Source organism: Dromaius novaehollandiae, chromosome 2 (genome assembly GCF_036370855.1).
Source record: "Dromaius novaehollandiae isolate bDroNov1 chromosome 2, bDroNov1.hap1, whole genome shotgun sequence".
In the NCBI taxonomy this organism is placed as follows: Eukaryota; Metazoa; Chordata; class Aves; order Casuariiformes; family Dromaiidae; genus Dromaius; species Dromaius novaehollandiae.
The window spans coordinates 76,532,473-76,552,271 of record NC_088099.1 but is presented as its reverse complement, the minus strand read 5'-3'; the positions used below and the strand labels follow the sequence as shown (position 1 = coordinate 76,552,271).

Sequence of the window (19,799 nt, the reverse complement as noted above, 5' to 3'; positions counted from 1 at the left end):
TACTAATTTTTAGTGCCCTTTTTATTTCATTTTCTCTCAGGAAACTCTAACTGGAATCAAGCTTTTTTGTCTCAGTATGAACAGTGTACTGCAAATGCTTCATTTGCTCCTGCTAACTCATACAGTTACCAAACAGATGATGGTTCATCTTCCTGTGGACTAAGACCTAATGATTTTGAAGTCATGTCTGCACTTAGTGACTCTTTCGCTCTTCAGGCTGGAAGTCCTCCCAGTGGTGTCAAAAAATGGCTGAGACAGTGCAGCAGATCTGCTTCTGACAGTAATTCAGCTGGTGGAACGTCTACCTATGAGACAAATTCAGTGAGTGAGTATTCAGAAGAATATATATCCAGTGATGTGCGAGGAAGTAATCTCCCTGTCAGAATGTTATATGGTGGGGAAAGTATAAATTGGAGGAATCAACAAGCATATACAAAAGCAAGGAATATAAGTGATCAAGGATTTTGCTATCCCAGTTCTTCTGCCCCATATGCTTTATCTGGGAGATACTCAACAAACTATCCTTCACAAAGCTTTTCTTACAAGGGTGATGAGTCTAGGAATACGTGCATATTTTCTGCAAATTCTGCTTCTTCAGGAAGAGGTAGCTCCAGGTGGAACCAGGAATCTAGGTGTCTGGAATTTAGGCATCAGAAGTCAGACTACAGAAGTGATTGGAGTTCACATCATTATTACTTTTCTGGGAGTTGTTCATACGGAGATTACCAACAGTGCCGAAGCTCGGATAAGATGTTTGATGAAGATGCTGCTGGTCTTACTCCCAACATTTTGAATAGACTACGAGGAAAGGATTTACCTACAATGACCAGGATGCTGAAACAATTGACTCCATATTATCCAGCACTTCAAAGTAAGATTGTGATTAGTTCTCATGTAAAATGAGTTATATCAAAAGTTGTTAATAGGAAGTTAGTTGCTTAGAATAAGCAGTGGTTTGTGTGCTTCAGAGACAGTATGCTTGCTTCAGAGTAGAGTTCATTTCCGTCAGCATCTATATCAATTGAAGAATGGCACTAATTGCTTCTCTTAAGAGACTTTGTGTCCTGACCACTAAATACAGTTGTGAGTGGGATGAAGAATCTGATAGCATGAATACACCTTTCTTGGACTGAAAGGTTTTTCCTGTGTCATCTTGCTGTCTAGCATGTGATATCCTGAGCCAGTTATTTCAGGGTCAGGGAGTTTGTACTGTTGGGGTGGGAACTGTAGGGAGAAGGTGTATGAGCATAAAGAAAAAAATATGTATTGGAATGCATGCATAATCAACTGTGGATGGCCTAATAGTAGATGAGATTACTCAAAATGGATCAAAAACATAGGGATAACAAAATGGAAGCATTACCCAAAAGCTGGTTTATTATGTGACATTTTTTTTTCCCATTAGCACAAAAATATTCCTTAATGTTAAGAACAGTGATTTACTATTCAAACTAAAGGATTCTTCTTTGGAAATGGATTTATAAAATATTTGAAGAGGTGTGGCGCATGCCATAGGATAGCTGTCATTGGATGTGATTTTTGACAAAGGCAAACTGTGCTTACTCTGCTAGAATTAGGAAGGCTTGTTAACGGTAAAACTTTGATTTGAACATGTTATATGCTGTATTATGTGAAGTAACTTCAAAATGTTTTTGTCTCCCCTTTCTAGAACTCAATATTCAGACATTAGTCAATGTGCTAATAGAAACTAGAGAAAAAGATTAAGAAGTAACAACAGCTGAACTGGAACCATGAACAGATTCAAGAATCTCCATCTCTTGGCTTTCAGGAAAGAGACTGCATTTAATTCTGTGTTTGTTTTTGCAAGGGGTAAGGGAGGTAGGGTGTAATCCTTTAATATGTTAAATATAGATGGAACACAAACTTGCACATAACAGAGGTTAACATAGTATTTTGCTTAGGCTTTTTCAATGCATTTGTTCTGTCTTAGTATATTGCAGAGAAACATTCTGTTATTTTGGCAAATATGTCAATGTCTGCTAAAAGGTAGTCGCCCTTTTAAACCCTCTTCCCCCACACACAAAAAAGAAAGGTTTACTTTTATGTTATCTCTTTAGAAAGAATATTCACTGAAAATACAGGTCAGTTGCATGAAAATACGGATGTACTTTTCCTCACACAAATTTAAGGCCAATTCAGTTAATTTAATGCTTTATGATTAGTGTTTTTTATTTACTTTATTTTATATATATATATATATATATATATATATATATATATATATATTTATTTATTTATTTATTTATATTTATTTTTTTTTTTTTAGAAATGGATACACTACATTTCTCTTTAGCAGAATGAATGGAGAATGTCACAGCAAAGCTGCTCTCTGGGTTTAATATGATGTTACATGAGAAAATGTAAACAGTTCTGGGGGATAGGTATGTAATGGGGCATATTTTACTAGTTTTCAGTTTTGCGATGTAAAAAGAGACACATGGGAAATATATTTAGACTTTTTAATCCTGTTGTTCAGAATGAACCTGTTAAAAATTGACTTAAAAGCTCATTTGAGTCACACTGGTAGTCCTGAAGTGATTAATTGATCTATACAAAGATAGAAATTCTTCATTGTTTCTACTGCAAGAGCATATTAAAAAAACATTAGAATTTCCAGGAGAGGCAGATAAAATAATGGTTAGGGATAATTTAGTTAATCAAAATGACGTACTGAGAAATGTCTGTCAGTTCATGATGTTTATCAGTGGTTCATGCTTAACTCTTCTTTTCCCTGCACCCCTGAGCCCTAAGTTGAGGTGACACTGTGAATGCCTGGCTCTGGAGTGTACTTTGTAAAGTCACATATACCTTACTATGAGACTAAAGAAAAGGACTAGAGTGAGGCAGATTACTCCCAAAGTCTGTTTTCTCTTTTCATTACTATGTTGTGGACTGTCGTTTTTCTTCTCACCCACATGTGAAATATTTTGCTGTCTCTGTATTAAATATTCGTGCTAAACCTGGGTTAGTCTTCATGACCTGTCATAATATCTTTGTGTTCACTGAAGTAACATTTGGATCTTATCGTGTAGATTTTAATACAAAGTCAACAAAGCAATTGATTATAGACTATGTAAACTTGATTCTCTAAAATTCTCCTTCTGTAATTGTTTTGCTTGTGCATCAGAAAAAATCCACTTTCCTTTTTCATTCCCCTTCACTACCTCCTTTCCTCCTCATATTTATTGAAGGGTTTTAAGTGATTTCTAACGTCTTGATCTCAATAGTTGTGCCATACTCTCCTATCTGTTGAATTACCAATTGGACCTTTTAGTTTAAAGAAAAAAAATAGTAATAATCTTACTTTCTTCCACACGTTTCTGACAGATTTTGATTTAAAAACTCTATGGGACTGATCAGTTATTGTCTATACTGGAAAATTATCAGAAACTATTTTTGCTAGTGTTACACTTTCTCACAGTGTAGTGTAACTAAAATTATAAAACTAGAAAAATAAATGTTACCAAAAATATTCCTTACTTCTATAATTTTGTCAGTTAAAGATAAGACATTTGAATGCTGTTTTTTCAGTTGAGGTTGTAGAGGACACTCCCCCCTCCCCCCCCATTTCTCACTCCATCTGGGGTTTTACTGCCATTATTGTATCTTCTAGTGGTGTCCAGTAGGTGGTTGACATCTTTCCAAATTAGATATTCTTTCTACCTCCAAGTTCCCTTGTTTTTATTTTTGTTCTGGGGAACGGTTCCTGTTCCTGTTTTTTGCCTGGATCCTACACTGGGAGAACAGTTCCTGCATTTTGAAATGGAGTTGGAATAATGACCAAACTATGGTAGGAAATGCTTTTCAGCATTGGTTTATTGATGGTTCTGTGGTCTGTAGATAAGTGTTTGGAGTCTGTAGATGCCTCTCGTTTCTCTGTTTTCGTTGTTGAGTTCTTACCAAAATTAGTAAACTTCTTGAGATGATTGTCTGTTGGTTCTTGTATGTAAATGCTATTACCTAGGGAATTTTTTTAAGCTGGTAGTATCTTGTAATATGTGCTCCAGTCCTCCCTTATTCCTAATGTGCAATTACTACCAGCAGTGTACTGTATTTTTTCTCAGTTCCTTTCAGTCGCATAGGTGAGCCAGAGTTTGAGCTGCATTGCTGTTTTCTCCTTAATCTCTTTTTATTTTTCTATCTTCTTCTTTGCAAAATTTGGAAATGAAGAGCTTCAGTGTACAATTTGTATAGTGGTAATTGGGCTGGAGTTTGCCACTTGGCAGTCCCAAATTTGACTGGCTGTTGGCATATAGACATCACCTCCCCAACTGATTACAGACTCCCCCCCCCGCCCGTATCCTTTTTCTTATCAAACAGGTATAGCCAACTTCTGTACTAGCTGACTTCAAACACAGAGCATCTCTCTTATCCCAAAAACACACTTCTTTGTGGAGTCCAATTTCTTAGCATTTGCATGAAGAGGGAAGAAAAACCAAAAAAAACAGAAGCATCTTCAGGGTGCAACTCTGCAAAGGGATTGTTTGTCAGGAGTGACTTTTTTTTTTTTAATTTTTTTTTTTTTTAATTTCTTTTTCCCCTAGGGCTATGTAGAATTGTGAGTGCTAAGCATCATTGCCTCATCTGGAGCATTTCTGTGACTACTTGCCTCCCTCCGTAAGGCCAGGTACTTATATATCAGGCTGTTTTCCTGTACAGCGTCTCTCTCTCAATCAGTTTTTGCCAATGGAGACATCCACCTTAAGGATCTGCCTGTTTTCCCTTCTTTCTCTTCAGCCAGCATCTCATCCTAGAAGCATGACGCCTGAGAGGTGGTGATTTAGATTGTCTTATTCCTTCTTACTCAGTTCAACCCTGCCGCCTTTAAAGGAGGATTCAGCTGATACTAGGAAAAGGAAACCATAAATCCAGGCACCTGACTGTTTAAAGCTCCTGGTTTTAAAAACAAAACCAAAATCTCTAGTGTCCCTCAAGGTACCAGGTAAGAAGACCTCACGGCGGGGATGGAGGTGGAGGGAGAAGGTAGTAAAACAGGCCCTGGAAGTTCTGTCATCCTCCCAGTTATTTCTTCAACAAGATATACAAGCTGAGCCGTCTCGCTACTTCTGTTTTCCTATCTTGGCCATTTTCCTTGAATCACCTTCTGGCTAATCCTTACACCCAGGAAACCTCATTGTCGTTATCTACTGCTTGTTGTTCCCATGTAGTACAGAACTGGAGCAGAATGAGTCTTCTTCCTGTTCCTATTCTCTAGACTTTGGTTCTTTGTCAAGAAATAATCTTTATAAACTAGGCATTGATAGCCTGCAGAGCAGCAGCATCTAAATGCTTGTTATCCTTCAGCACTAATACAACTATACCATAAGCTTTGGTGCTGAGGCAAGCTTTTGGGGGCGCTATACCAGAGCCCTTTGAACTAGTATCACTTTTCCTTATAAAACCATTGTTCAAAATCCAAAGTAGAACATACTTTGGGGGATAAATTGTAAGCTTTCTAGCCAGTATAATGATTCATAATTTCTGGCAAAAAGGTTTGGATACAACAGCCTGTGCCAGTTCTCTGCTGTATTCCTTGTTACCTCTTGAGTGATCTCTCAAAAAGTTGTTTCTGTGTGCTTATGCTACAGAGCCCTTTGGAGACCATCAGCCTGTCCCCAGATATTTTGCACTAGAAAACAGTCTTTAAAAAATGTTATCAAACTGTCACTAAGGGTCTGTTTCATTAGCACTTGAGGACTGGTAGTATTTTCTTTGCACACTGTATCTTTAGTTCATAACTGCAGTGTTGCCACATGGCCATCTTCACCCTGACACTAGGTACTATACTGTTGCTGGAGGTGCTTAGGAATAATGCTGATTTTTAGGAGGGTTGTCTTTTGGTCTGAGGACTGGCTCCTCACTGCGTAATCTCCTGGAATGCTGCTTGGTATCACTCACAGCATTGGTTTATGTATAGATGCCCCTGCGAAAGACAGCTTATTTGCCTGTGTCTGTAGTTAATTATGTAATTTGAAACAAATGACAGCGTGTGGACGGCCTACATACAATGACCTGGGGTGGGAGTGGGAGGTGACCTTGGGAATACATCAGTATTGCAGTGGTTAAAAAAAATAAGTCTTTGAGTCAAAGCTCTTGCCTATAGCTATCTTCGTGAACATATCCTGAAGAGTAACAGTTTCAGGTAAGTAATATTTCTTCTTGAATGTTTTTTTTAATTGAATTGGATAAGGTAAGCATGTTCTGTGTTAAGCAAGCAGGCTTCACTTACTTCCTGTCAGTTTTGTCTTGCACCAGTAAGGAAATTAAATCAGTTTACAACTGGATTTAAGACTTAAGTGTACCCATTCTTCTGTAGATGACATCCTCCATTCCCCCTTAGGTGGCTTGCTTTTAACTCAAGGCAGTATCCCCCCCCCCCCCCCAATCAGTAGGTTTCAGGATAATCATTTTGGTTTTTTTATGTTACCAATTTGCTACTTTGCTTTAGGACCTTCTGTAGTGTTACCCGATCCTTTTATATATACTCAGTTAAAGTATGGGCTAGGAGGATGACAGTGTCTATAGTTCAGTGTTGATCATTAGTTCTGTTACAGTGAAATGTGAAAAAGTGTGGATTTAAGAGCAGTTGCTCTGAAATGCCAGTTTGGCACAAAGATCTTGTATGCATTTAGGTTTGTGTTTCTAACAGTCATTGGCAGAAATTACATCATCTTGATCATGGCAAAATATGTCAAATTTTACCTGGCATAGCATCTTAGAAAAGGAGGCATTTTAGCAACTTGGTATTATCAGAATCAGTGTAGAAAAATGTTTGTCCTGTCACCTCTCCAGCTGAGATAGCATGGACAAATTTATGCCATCATTGCTTTACACAGGGAAGTGTGGCTGTCAGGGAGTATAAGTAGGAAAAGGCAGGCAAAAGAGCTTGCACAAGACATAAAATGTAGCTTTACCATCCTGAGGTACAAAGGAATGAAGTTCCTCTCTCACCCTTGGAACAACATTAAGAGCAGCTTGGACAGAACCATTAACTTGGCCAGTAGTGTATTCATCTAAGAACCACCCTGGCCTACTATGTAATAATACTAGTTTCTCCTATTTCTTAAGGAATTTTTTTTAAACAACCCTTTTTTTCCCTTCCCAAACTTTATTGGCTAAATGGTAGGTGGTATGTATGCTAAGGGCCTGGTGCTGCTTAAGGTTCAAGCTCTAACCTTGCTCTAAACCATGGAAAAATAAACTACAGAAATGCAACCACCACCCCCTTAAAAATACCTATGCAAAAGAGTAGACTAGAAAAAGTTGGTCAAATATTTTTACTTAATTTTAAACTCTGTATTAAAAGTGAATACATTAAATTCTCTTATAAAAGTAAGGCACATGCAAAAACATTGTGCAAGTCTGACTTTCAAATTTCTTTACAAACTAACAAGCACTATTTTAATTTGGCATTTCTAAAAAGTCATTTTCCCCATGCAAGATATATGGAAGAAAGGTGACATTACACTAGTTAAGTCTAGATTCTGTGCTTTCTGTACTGTGAGTAAGCATGATATGGTCAGGTGGTACAGCAATACAAAGTAAAAGCCAACAGACAGACAGTACAAACATTGTAAAGGTGGTGACCAACATACAAAATTTAAGAATGAGAAGTTGTATCCATTTTGATATATCAGTCATCTTTTTCAGTACATAATGATTTGGCAACTCCAGTCTGTATAATGTCAGTGTGCAATTCCTAGCTGTCACTGTCATACAATGCTGAAGACCATGGAAAGATACTGCTCATAAGACACTTGAATCCAGCCATCTTGATCAGTATCATAACGTCTGAATACATCAGTCAGCCTCTGAAAAGAAAAATAAAAAAAAACTGTACACAGGGAAAGTTTAGACTACTATATATTCCACTTGCCACCTAGGTTTTGATAGCTTTATGAACACTTTCTGATCATTACCCTTTGGTCAGTTTACATTCTCATGCATACTATATTCTCATGCAGTTCTCTGCTGTGACTCATGTTTGAGCTATGCAGCAGATCTGATTTTTAAAATAATTGTATGATACAACATCTAAGCATCATTGTATGATACAACATCTAAGCCTATCTAGGCACCTCTTAGACAGTTCAGCCAGCCAGCTTCTTGTGACTGGCTTTAAAAAGGGGGAAAAGGCTCATAAGACATGTTCATAAGACATTTAAAGGTCATACAGCTAGACAAAGAAACCAATGAGAATCCAAATTCTCACCCTCTACCAAATAAACACAGTGTTACATTAGGATCTCAGCTGTCTTCATAAACCTCCTAATTACAGATGAGCATTTAGAGATGATAGGCAATACAGATAATGGACCAAAATAAGTGCCAGTATGGTTTCACAAACACCAGCAGAATGACGCTCTCTTTAAAGACCTCTTTATTAGAGTTTAAATTTATAACAAAGTACAGTTAACACCTACTACAAATGAATGCAAGAACAACTGATGTTTTCAGCAGCAGCAAGCAGTTATGGCTATAAGCATAAAGCTAAAAGGAAAGGAACAAAAACACCTGTTTGCAAATAAGGAAGTAGTACTCCAGCACCGTTCTCTTCATGTTGCATGTCAGAGAACATTTAAGATACTGGTGCAATGCAGGTCACTAAGAAAGAATCCTCCCTCTCCTACTATAATTCAGCTTGTCCACTGCTGCAGTTTCCCAACTTTTCCTAAAGTCTTAAATGCACTTCAGAAGAATCAGAGCAGTTTAGAGAAACTTTAAGCATTGAAGTGAGAAATCATTTAGTGATGGATTTTAAGCAGTAAAACATAGCTATAAAAATTGTAGTTTTTCCTAATGTAAGTATTCATATATAGGTTTGTTACAGGAAGTGTTTTGTTGTTGATGTGGGTTTTTTGTTTTGTTTGTTCTGTTGGGTTTTTTGTGTTTTACTGAACCACTGCCCTTGCAGGAACAGCAATTAAGACTAACCCACCCATCTGCCATGTCAAATTCTTTTTTAGTTAGTCTGCCTTAAACAAAGACGTATAAAGCCCCACAACCTAGATTAAAAGAGTTTAATTTCTGATTATCCTGGAAAGTGTCATGGGACGTGACACTGCAGTTCTAACACACCCACGATTTGGAGAAAACGTATTTATTAAACTAATGGAAATAGTATTAAATGTTTTCCTTTTAATAGCATTGAGACTATTTTATGTTATTTTTCCCAATACAGTTTTTGATCTGTTAAATATTTTGATCAAATTTAAGTGATGCAAATGGATAAGTGAAGACAAAGTGAGATGTTTCTAACATGTCCTGTCCACTTTATTTAAATGGATGTTTATTTATAAGCAAGTTTTATATCTAATATTACAGTCAAAGTGAGAAGTTTAGGAACAGTAAGGGTTTTTTTTTCCTAATTGGAAGTTAAAGTACACTTACTTTCTTACCTGTAAGACAACACAGCACTGAATAAAGTCATCAAAAGCAACTTGCCCTCTTCCTTGTCTGTCAAATTTCCGAATAAGGATGTCATAGAATTGGTCAGAGAGTCGATAACCTTGGAAAAAAGAAATGATTTAAAAGGCTTCACTTAACTACAGTCATTCTATAAAAAGAATTAGATTATTTAGAGGGCAGGTATAACAAACAACAACAAAAACAATTACAAGAGACTAACTTTTTTTTAATGAGTATCTACTGCGTAACAATGGCATTCAATTAAAATGCATTCAATAAGATCATGCTCAATAATGATTATACACAAAGTCACAGCAAAAGATCACTGATTAGACTGACTAGTTGGTTGAAAGGACTGTTTAGGGCTGCATCTCTGGTTTTTATAAATGAAGTCAATTGCATTAAAGTTCTTTTGCCATCAGAATCCTACTGTAGTGTAGACAGTTAGCCTTATTTTAAAATGAGGAAAGCTGTCAAGTCCCCTCCTAAGTTAAAACATTTAACTGAAATATTGGTAATGCTCTCAGAGCAGCTAATAGACAGAAAATATTCCACACTTATGTATTGACATATGCAGGGTTTTTTTTTTGCCTCTTATGGAAAAAATGAAAGTGCCTGCAGCATCGTACCTTTAAAAGGCACCTTATATCTAAAAAAGGTAACTGCATTTTCACCCATCTCATTTTTCTTTTTAGTCACATTTGCCAGAGTAGTACGGCCCTAACTGTAAGCTCATTTAATAATACAAAGCTATGAAAAAGCTGTAATTACAAATGAATTACCAAAACCTGTTAGTGCTTGCTTTAGCTCATTTTTGTCAATCATTCCAGAATTGTCCCTATCATACGTTCGAAAGACATTCTGCCAGTCTGAGATATACTTCCAGACTCCTGTGAATTCACTGAAGTTCACACCACCTTTGTTTTCTCTGTCGAACATGCCTGAAACAAAGAAAAGAAATAGACACGTAAAACACAACTTTTCAGATCTATTAATTTTAAAAAGGAGGTGAGAATACTTTGGAAAGTTCTGAAGAAAGATGAGAAATTGCTGAGATGCAAGTAACTTTCTGGAAAGTGCTGCTAATGCAAGGCAAACACAGAAGTCCAGTGAAAGGGAAAGGTTAAAGCAAGATAAAAGAGGGCCAGGGTGAATCACAGAATAATGTTGTTTTTCCTGGGTTTTCATTTCCAATGTGACAGCAAAAACATTAAGGGCTTGACTGATCATCCAGTGACAAAAGGAGAGAGTGTGTGGCTCTTTTCTAAGGACTTATGGAAAGAAAAAGTCTGTAACACCCATTGACTGCTACATGTGCTGAAATGCTAATCTGCATTTGACTTACTGATACTTGTCAAGGCTGTGTCTTTTTTATACAAATAGCATGTTGTACAGTGACAGAATTCTGACTCCTGCTTAATATTTATTAAAAAAAACATAGCAAAATACTTAGTCCTTAGATTTATAAGCAGTATGATAGATAAGACTGAGCTTGAATTTTTCCTCTTTCTGTTCTACCACTCATCTTCTACATTGCTGGAATGTACTTTAAGATGCATTTAAAAAAAAAAAAAAAGTAAAGCCTCTGTTTTGTCTTTTTGGAGCAGAACACAGGATTAAAATACAATGGGAAAAATTAAGGCAAGCTGTGTAATGCCTTTTTAAATATTTAAAGCTGACCATTTCCCTATACTCTTACTATGTTTGTTATCTATTCAGTTGTCTAGTAACATTTTCCCAGGTTACTTTGACAAGTGCATGTATGTATACACAAAAGGAATACATTTCTGTTTCTCAAAGTGGCCAATATTTCAGTTTATCTTACTACTATTAGGCTGTCTACAGGAAGGAAGAGTAAAGTACTGTCTTATAATGAAAGAAAGACCAGCTTATTTATACTATGACAACTAAACTGCTTCAAAAGGGCTTGAAACAGGCATTTATTATACAATTCAATATATAATTATTTGTCAAAAGCCATGCAACAATAGGTGGAGTTCTCAATCACCTGAACAAAACATAAAACAACAATATACCCTGAATATTTCACATAACACAATTACACTCACCAAGAATTGACCGGACTGTTGCTGGATTAAAAGCAGTCCATGTGCCTGAAACAGGAACAACTAATTAGTTCCTCAATACTAAGCAACACTTAAAAAAAAATTCAACCAAACAACAATTAAAAAAGCACAGATCAAAACTTATATAGTGAATTCGGAGCTAGATGACATGGAGCTCACATATGATTAAAACAAGGCTGCTTTGAAATAACTAAACTATTGACTATTCAGGGATGACTTCTGACCAATGCTTTACAGAAACCAAAATAATTTCTTCAGGCTGCACAAAACAAAACAACCACAGTTCTCCACTCATTGGAGCAGATGAATTGTAAGGTATAAATCAAACGAGGTCTTATATCTATTCCTTAGTGGGAATATCTGCTTATGTCTTATTTTGCAGGTGGATTACTCCAGGGCATTTAGTTTCTGACAGAATTGGAAAAAGGGGTTCCTAACATTTCAGAATCACCCAGTGCCATTTCCAGTTGTTTAGTATAAATTCCACCTCTGCTGCTAAATCAATGAAGTGTTAGTTTAAGTTATCATTTTCAGACCAGGAAGAAATGTTGCTGCATAAAAGCACTTGAGCAGTAATCATCTGAGGAGGAACTTTTTTCTTCTTTGAATATCTGTTCCTGAATTTTGAGAGCAGCTACTCATGTTGGACTAGTTTCCACTAGTTTGGAAGCATTCCACAGTACTAAGAAATGTTAAGCTGTAAATTAAGACATACTGCTTCTCATCTAGAATATCATCATTACTTCTCTAGAGTCTGTGAAAGTTCCAGGAGGATCAAAAAAGCTTGTATGAAGTTTACTGAAGTTAAGTATAGGGACCACAAAATAGCCAATATGGCTGAAATATATGGCAAAAAATATATGGCAAAATAGCCACATGGGTACTGTAGAGATGTTTGCAATGATGCAGTCTCTGACCTAATGCATTGGTATTAAGCAGGCTTTCCAAAAACATTGCTGCTTTGCTGAATCAAGAGGCAGTGGTGTAAGTTTCACTTACACCAATGCTGAATTTCTCCTGTAACAGGAAACTGTATTAGTATAACTCTGCAGATGCAGCAAAAAGTGGAGAAAAACCTTTACTGTAGTCAGACTATACAACTATTTGCACATAAAGAGAAATGTAAGGTCTGGGTTAGTGGAGAAAGAAGAATAAAAGTAGCTCTGAAAATGCATAAGAAACATCAGTACTTTAGAGAATAACAATGCCTTGGAGTTGTATGTTTCCTGATAAGGATCAGAAATAATGGAATTATTAATAGGGTGCCAGCATTTAACTCTCAACAGAATAGAGGAAAAAGTAAAAACAGAGTTTGAAAGATAATTTATTTCATGTTGAAATTTTCAAAGAGACTAAACCAGATTCCATAAAGCAGACCAACTCCAGTGCTGAGGAACTGTACCAGTTTCAGTCTGACAGTCTGTTCTAATAAACTTAAAGGACTACTCCCTCCACCTCCCTGACTCATTACTATTAATTTTATATGGCAGGAGAGGAAAAAAAAGAAAGCAGAGGATTTTATTGTGCAAACAACTCTAAAAAGTGATAATCCCTTTCAGATAAATATATTGTTATTTACATAAATTTGGCATTTTGAAATGCTGGATGTCAAAAACACTAAAATCCAACTTCAGTCTGTAATGAGAGCTATGCATTCTTTTTTAGGGTTTTAGAAATAAATACATCTACATTCTTTTAGCCCATGTAAGATTGCATGACAGCTATGTACACTTTGGTATATAAGATCTAGAATCTTTTAGAATAAAGGAAAACTGGAAAATCAAGTTAATTTGTAGTTCTGTAAACATTTTGCCAGCATTAATTTGGTGGAGACTTGTCATAACTGCCAACCATTGAAACTGCTAATATGTACTGTAAATACGGAATGAAAATAGTTTGGATAGAATTTAATATATTTGTGTAATAAGTAGTGAAGACCATCAGATGAGAAGATATTCAAAGGATATTAAGTTTAAAGCGGCAAAGGCTGCTATGAACAGCACTGGAATCTCAAATGAAAACTGTGACTTTATTAACTTCAGCTTTTGCTGAAGTTTTTGTTCAGAACAAAATATTTTATTCAGGAATCAGGTGAACTGATGCACTGCTTTTAACTTATCAAATACATTACTGAACATAAACATCTCATAAGGCTAATTTATTTTAAAAAAATACATTTTTACCAAATAGATTGATCTGAATTTATTACAAGTCAGGTGATGACTGACAAAAAAGAGTCTTTTGCAGTGCAGCTCACAATACCAGTTTAAGCCTTTCTCAGGCACAATAGATCAGAAAGGATGAGAGAATTAAACATTCTGAGAAGCGGAACTTGACATGGACTCAAGATGTGCAAGCAGCTTCAAAATCCAGTTTTTCAAATTTCTCAGGAGAAAAAAAAAGGCCAAGGTATAACTCCAAACAGCTCCAGTCGCCAGGAAAAAAAAAAGAAAAAAAAAAAGCTATTGGAAAGATTCTTCTGTTTTTATTTGCTTCCATAAGTTATTTGAGCACATCCTAGTTACTCTTCAAGTGTAATGACAGGGAACTGAAACACTACTATCACGTTTTAATACTGGATCTGGACTGCATCTTCCTACTTCTTAAAAACAACTCTCCTCACCTAGTTATCCCTCATTAAGGGAGGAAAAATAGAAAAAGTTATTGCTCATCAGTAACTCTTACCAATCTTCATTTCCTGTACCATAATGTACAAAAAGATTTACATACAGTAACAAAGCCTGGCTGTGAACATATAATCTTTGTCGAGGTTATACACTGATGCTGGTTTAAAAAAAATAATAAATGACAGGTTTAGTAGTGATGAGTGAGGAATATAAATCACTGTTTTATGGGAAACAGCTGAAAAAAAATAGTGATATACATGCCTTCTCTCCCCAGAAGGCAAAACAATGGGGCTTACAATAGGAACTCTGCTTGTAGTGCATTATTATTAACATGCATCAAAACCAGAAAATTTTCCTTGAAATCAAAAAAATAAGAACAATGGGCTCAAAAAAAAGGGGGGGGAGGAGAAGACTGTCCACTTTTCTCCTCCCCTTTAGTCTTTGTCTGTAGATTAAATGTTGGCTGTGTTTGGCTGTAGATGGTGTTAATAGGTGTTAACCCCCCCCCAGCAAAGAACTTTTACATGAAATAATCAGTCTCATGAAATTTAGCATTAAGTTTACAAGTAACTATCTCACTGCTCATTTACAGACTTACCATTAGATAATGCCTGTTGAAGTTCATTATCAGATATTATTCCACTCCTATCTTTATCAACCCTGACAAAAAAAAAAAAAAGTAGTAAGCTTTAAATGTGTGCAGTTAACAGGTTCCACTTACAGTTGTGGAGATCTAATCATTCTAATTCCTACTCACAAAAATAAGAGTAAACTTTTAGGGAAAAGTCATCATTTTATTTGGTAAACCATTTCACCTTACTACAAATCAAACACATCATTAAGGCCTGTGAGACATACTGGAACAGAATACAAAACTACAGACAATTCTTCTAATCTTATTTATGAGTTAAGAGATCCACACAAGCATCCATACTGACAATAAGACAATTTTGGCATAATCCACACAAGAAAGGATTTTTTTTTTCTAGTAAGAGCAGAGTGCACAATGCTGTAATGGAAAGGTTAAATCCACAAAATGCCTCATGTCACAATACTTAGTTTGGCTCCCAAAGCACAGCCCTAACTTAGGCATTCAGTTTCTCACGGTAAGATGCTGGTAATGTAGAGAAAGCCACTAATGTAACCAGTGCAAAGTGCAGATATAACCTACTGCAAGCCTGACCCTCTTCTGGCATTCAAGCACATAATAACAGTAAGTAGGTAGCAACTTCCACTGAGCCTTCACAGTCTATAGTCTTGGAGTTTTGTCTTGAAGTTAAGAAACCAAGTCATTTCTACACAGCTAAAGCAGGGTCACTCCTTTAGAAGGATATCTAAAGGTGATGGTGGCTTCCTTCCATTTTATAGAAGGAAGGTAGTGGCCACTCAAGACTTGTTTGTCTCCATCTTCTACTTGAGGGGGGCTCAAATCCACAAACTCATTTCTGAAGACTGCCACATTTAAGCAGTTAAGAGGAAGAGGAAGGAGTGAAACCTTTTTAGGTCAAAGAAAAAAATCAAAGCTAGGGCTAGTTTTGGATGACTGAAGCAGAGAAAAGATAGAGGTCCTATAAAATGGCAAACCTCACTTAGGTGTAGGCATGAGGAATGCTAAGCTAATCAGTTCTGAAGATAACAGACTCTACCTACCAGCTTAATTTGATGCTTCCTGCTTCTTGTCCTGGAGTAGGATCAATACTCCACATTCTCCATGCCACTGACAATTTTTTATTTCCTCTCAGTTATTTCCATTCCAAAGCAGAGTCATGCTTAGCTGGTCCTTCTGTAGAAGCCATTTTATTTATTCTTTGCTGTCTTTTTCTAATCTTTTAAAATTCTTTCTACTGTATCATTTCTGAGGTAGGGAAAGGATCTAAACTGCATATAATATTCAAGTTGCAGGCATAAGTTGCATAGATTATACAATAATAAAAAACCATTTCCTTTGTTATTGTTATTTCCTATTTCTTTCCTAATAATTCCTAACATTTAATTTACCTTTTATGAGCTGCTATTGAGTGCTGACATTTTCATGAAAATGTGTTATAACTTACCTATGCCTATGAATTGGTCCCGAGCATTGGTCAGGTTAAAGAACATTAATGTTATACATAAAGTTATGTGAAGTTAAGGTGGCTCTTCCTCTGGTAACTCACATATCTATTCTGGATTTCATTAACCGTTATATGACCATCATCTTTCTTAAAATCCATCAATCAGTATTATAAGGTGCTCCTGCAAGCTTTCATAATAATTTTTATACTAAGAGCGAGGACTTAGTGTAATGAACAAATTTCACCTATCATTCACCTTCATTTCACCCTCATAAGCAGCCCCAGTTGCTTATGAATGAGTTAAGTGAAGATCCCAGAAGCACTTCATCCATCAGTGTGACAGATAACCGTACGTTCTTTTTTTTAGTCAGCTATTTATCCATCAAAGGACCCTCCCTTCTATTCTACGGCTGCTAAATTTCTTTAAAGGCCTTTGATACTTCACACTGTTGAAAAACCTCTTGGGAAACTATAGAGATGTCACCTGTACCAGTTCTATCCATATCTATACTCAATCCTTATGAAATATATTCACAGAATTATACAGTAGTTTGCCAGGTAGGAATGCTTTCAACAAAAGCCATGCAACTCTTCCCACTAACTACATTGTTTAAAGTGGTTTGCCTGGTACAGAAGTCAGATTGTTCCTCTGTTTCTTTCTAGACCCTTTAAAAAAAGAAGTGGCATTCTTGTTTACCACCTCCACGTCCTCAGATGAAGTGGTTTTCATGCAAGATTGGCAGGTAAGCCATCACATTTCCTGAGTCACTCAGGAATTACTGAGTAAATATTATCCAGTTTTAGCAATTTATTGTTCATTTCATCTACTCCTTAACCTGCAAAAACGGGTGCAGTGTCAACATCCCCTATTTCTCCCACAGTACAAGGACATGAAGAAGCCAGTTAGGTTCATTACTGCTATCGTCTCAGCACGGGTACTTGTTTTAATACTGGCCTACTGACTCTCTGGCAGTTTCTGCTCATGATGTATCGGATTTATTGTGAGTTTTAAAGCTTTCTGCTATAAGCATTCATCAGATTCCTTTTTACAAGCCTTCTCGTGTTTTTCCATTTATCCTCCAGAGATTGCAATCGTTCCTGGTTTCTCAGTTCACAAATGACTTCAGCGTTTTGCAGGTTACCTTCTTGCATCCATGAATCCACCTTTCCTTACTCTAAAATTGAGCCATACCTTTTCTCGAGCCTGTCTCAGCACTTTCTCTTGGGTTGCTGCTATAGGGATATAACCACGACGTTTAGGTGCCCAGACAGACCCCGAGGCATCCGAAAAGCTGCTCCTCCCGTGGGATACCCTGGGGCAGTTACAGCTTCCCGCGGCTGCCGGGTGGGTTCCGGCACTTCCCAGTCCCCCAACGCCACCTCAGGCACCGCAGCCCCGGCCGGGCCGCGCCTGCCCCGGGCAGGGCCCCCCCCACCAGAGGCGACGCTGCCCCGCGCACCCGGCCGTTCCGCTCCAGGCAGATGAGGATGGCAGCGGCCACCTCAGCACGGCGGTGGAGGTACGCGCCGCACGCGCAGGGGCAGCGGCCGAGGGGAGCGGGGCAGGGCGGTGCTAGCCGCGCGCAGGTCGCTCCGCGAGGCCTCACCTCTGGAAAACGCTCCACAGGAAGCTCGGATCGGCCATCCCGGCCCCGCCGCCGTTGGGCCTATACTGGTACCCAGCCGCCATGTCCCGGCCCCAGCACAGCACCCGAGACTGCGGAACCCTCCGCGGACGAGGAGCTCAGACTCAATTCCGTGCAGTTCCGCGACGCGCTCGCTGACGCAGCGCGGTCCGTGACGTCATGAACGGGGCAGGCGCACAGCCACTGCGGGAGGTGGAGGGCGTCCTCCCGGGGGAATCCCACGGGAAGCCGCGGCGGTGCCTGCTCTTTCTCGGAGGGGGGGTGGGGGCAGCTGGCGTCGCGGTCGCCTGGGCAGCGGCAGGCAGGGATCCTACAGGCCCGAGGCGGCCGTCGCCGGGCGGGCCGAGCCGGGCCCTTCTGCCCGTGACTTCTGGGAGCAGCGGGGCTGGCCCGGCCTTCCACTGGGCCGGGGTGCGGCTCCCGCCTTACGGAGCGAGGGGGCGTCCCCCCATGTGGCAGCGCCAGGGGGCAGAGACACTGCTATTTGGGGTGAGAAGCCAGGAAGATGGTCCCGAACTCGGGTTACTTTCAGTAATTCTGACCAGGCCTGCGCAAAAACTCTCTGCTCTTTCTCGGGAGAACCATTGGGGGCGGGGGGGGGGGGGGGGGGGGGAGAGGGAGATTGCCTGCTTACTGCACAGCCACTGTCTGTGCAACCTCTCTCCTGAATTTTGAAACGAGCATCTGCTTTTCCTCACGAATAGGAGGCTGAAGTGAGCCATGCTCCAAGGTCTCCAGCAGTCCAGCTTTTTGAAGATGCTGTATGTTAATTAAATATATCAGCATCCCTGCTCTGGAATGATCTTAACCTTGAAGAAAACGATAAATAAGCAGGCCAGCCCCTCATTATGTAGGATGCAGCTATGATATGGTGCATGTTCTCCTAGTAAAAGAAGTTACTGTCTGTACAGGAGCATGCTTAAGAAATAAATGTGCCATTGATACCATACGTAAACTGGCAGCTTCATAGACTGTGCCAAGGAAAGTGCCATTTAATTTTTCCAAAAGGAGCAGCATTCTGGGAAAGCTAAAAAGTAATTTGTTCACGCTGTGCTGAATGGCGAATACTAATCTTTACAAGAAAGAATAGGACATTATGTATCTAAAGGACAATTTAATGTGTTTAACTTGAAGTAATACCAGGTTTGGAAATACTGGTTATTTTAAAAAATGTAGTGAACTCGGGGGTCAGTTCCACAGCAGCAAGACAAGTCAAACAATACCTTCAAAAATGTACTTTAGCTCAGTGAAACCCTCACTACAAGTGGTAAGAAAGTGAGGAGCATGACCTGGCCAGCTGCATACAGGAATTGTCCTGTTTTTTTCCCATCACCTACTGCTGGGATACAGATTTATAACTCCTGTGCAGGCTAGCGAAGAGACAAGCTGGAAAAAGTACATTTACGTATTTGTCATGTAGAGCTCAGGAAGCATGAAGTAAAAAATTAGGCTTTGACAGAATGGGCTAGTAACCAGGTCTACCTTTTGCTAGCAAATTTGCCAAAGCAAAATTTTGAAGATTAGCTTGCTTTCTGCCCACTTTTTCTGGTACTCTTATGTGATCATGGTAGAACCAAATCCTTCTGTGAAAAGTCGTAAGGAGAAAAATGCACAAAACTTTCCTTCTGTGTTAACAGATATAGTTAGTAGCTCTCTCTGTTTTCCTGATTAAATCTTCAGAGGGCTTAGGCAGGAAAGTTTTCCTGTCTTCTACACCCAGCACAGTCAGAGTTATCTAACTCAGTGGACCCAGGAAAACTAAAAATTGAAAAGACAGGTTTGTGTTCCTAAAGATACAGCATACCAAAAAAAAAAAAAAAAAAAAAAAGGTACAACGAGAATATTTGCATTTTGAGGGGGAAGGAAAAGAGAAATGGTTGCAAGTGTGCAAGAAATCTGTAAGGATCTTAAGGATGGAACAGGTTAATAAACTCTGTCCTTTGAATGACTGCCTCA

The 19,799-nt window shown here is 38.4% G+C and overlaps 2 protein-coding genes across 9 annotated transcripts in view; one reads left to right on the top strand and one right to left on the bottom strand.

Moving 5' to 3' along the window:
• Positions 1–17,251, top strand: part of LOC112989249 (uncharacterized) — a 49,834-nt gene extending 32,583 nt beyond the window's left edge. The window contains exons 16-22 of one of the 6 annotated variants that reach the window (XM_064506769.1): positions 41–325; positions 599–871; positions 1,670–1,830; positions 2,288–2,402; positions 4,566–4,648; positions 4,759–4,963; positions 6,125–17,251. In XM_064506769.1, the coding sequence (XP_064362839.1) occupies positions 41–325; positions 599–871; positions 1,670–1,725 (614 nt within the window). In that variant the 3' untranslated portion in view covers positions 1,726–1,830; positions 2,288–2,402; positions 4,566–4,648; positions 4,759–4,963; positions 6,125–17,251. Of the gene's footprint in view, positions 1–40; positions 872–1,669; positions 1,831–2,287; positions 2,403–4,565; positions 4,649–4,758; positions 4,964–6,124 lie in introns of those variants that run through there. The other 5 variants (XM_064506767.1, XM_026110271.2, XM_064506768.1 and 2 more) reach the window with 5 other exon arrangements.
• On the bottom strand, positions 7,284–18,072 carry PDCD6 (programmed cell death 6). Of its 3 annotated transcripts, none has more exons than XM_064506772.1 (6): positions 17,805–18,072; positions 14,742–14,803; positions 11,499–11,543; positions 10,212–10,370; positions 9,412–9,529; positions 7,284–7,832 (listed from the first exon to the last, which is right to left on the bottom strand). In XM_064506772.1, exons 1-6 carry the CDS (start codon positions 17,885–17,887, stop codon positions 7,826–7,828), a joined length of 474 nt encoding a protein of 157 aa, XP_064362842.1. In that variant the 5' UTR covers positions 17,888–18,072; the 3' UTR covers positions 7,284–7,825. The 3 variants fall into 3 exon arrangements, with proteins under 3 accessions (XP_064362842.1, XP_025966067.2, XP_025966066.2); XM_026110282.2 differs by having other exon boundaries at positions 9,420–9,529; positions 10,218–10,370; XM_026110281.2 differs by having other exon boundaries at positions 9,420–9,529; positions 17,805–18,060.
• Between the last annotated feature and the right edge of the window lie 1,727 nt (positions 18,073–19,799).

Excerpts from the sequence above, each read along its gene's own strand:
- PDCD6 (XM_026110281.2), bottom strand. The coding sequence starts at position 17,887 with ATGGCGGCTGGGTACCAGTATAGGCCCAACGGCGGCGGGGCCGGGATG. Across the intron at positions 10,371-11,498 it reads AACAGTCCGGTCAATTCTTG|GCATGTTCGACAGAGAAAAC; the intron begins GTGAGTGTAATT and ends TCTTTGTTTCAG. Across the intron at positions 7,833-9,419 it reads AGTGCTGTGTTGTCTTACAG|AGGCTGACTGATGTATTCAG; the intron begins GTAAGAAAGTAA and ends TTTTCTTTTCAG.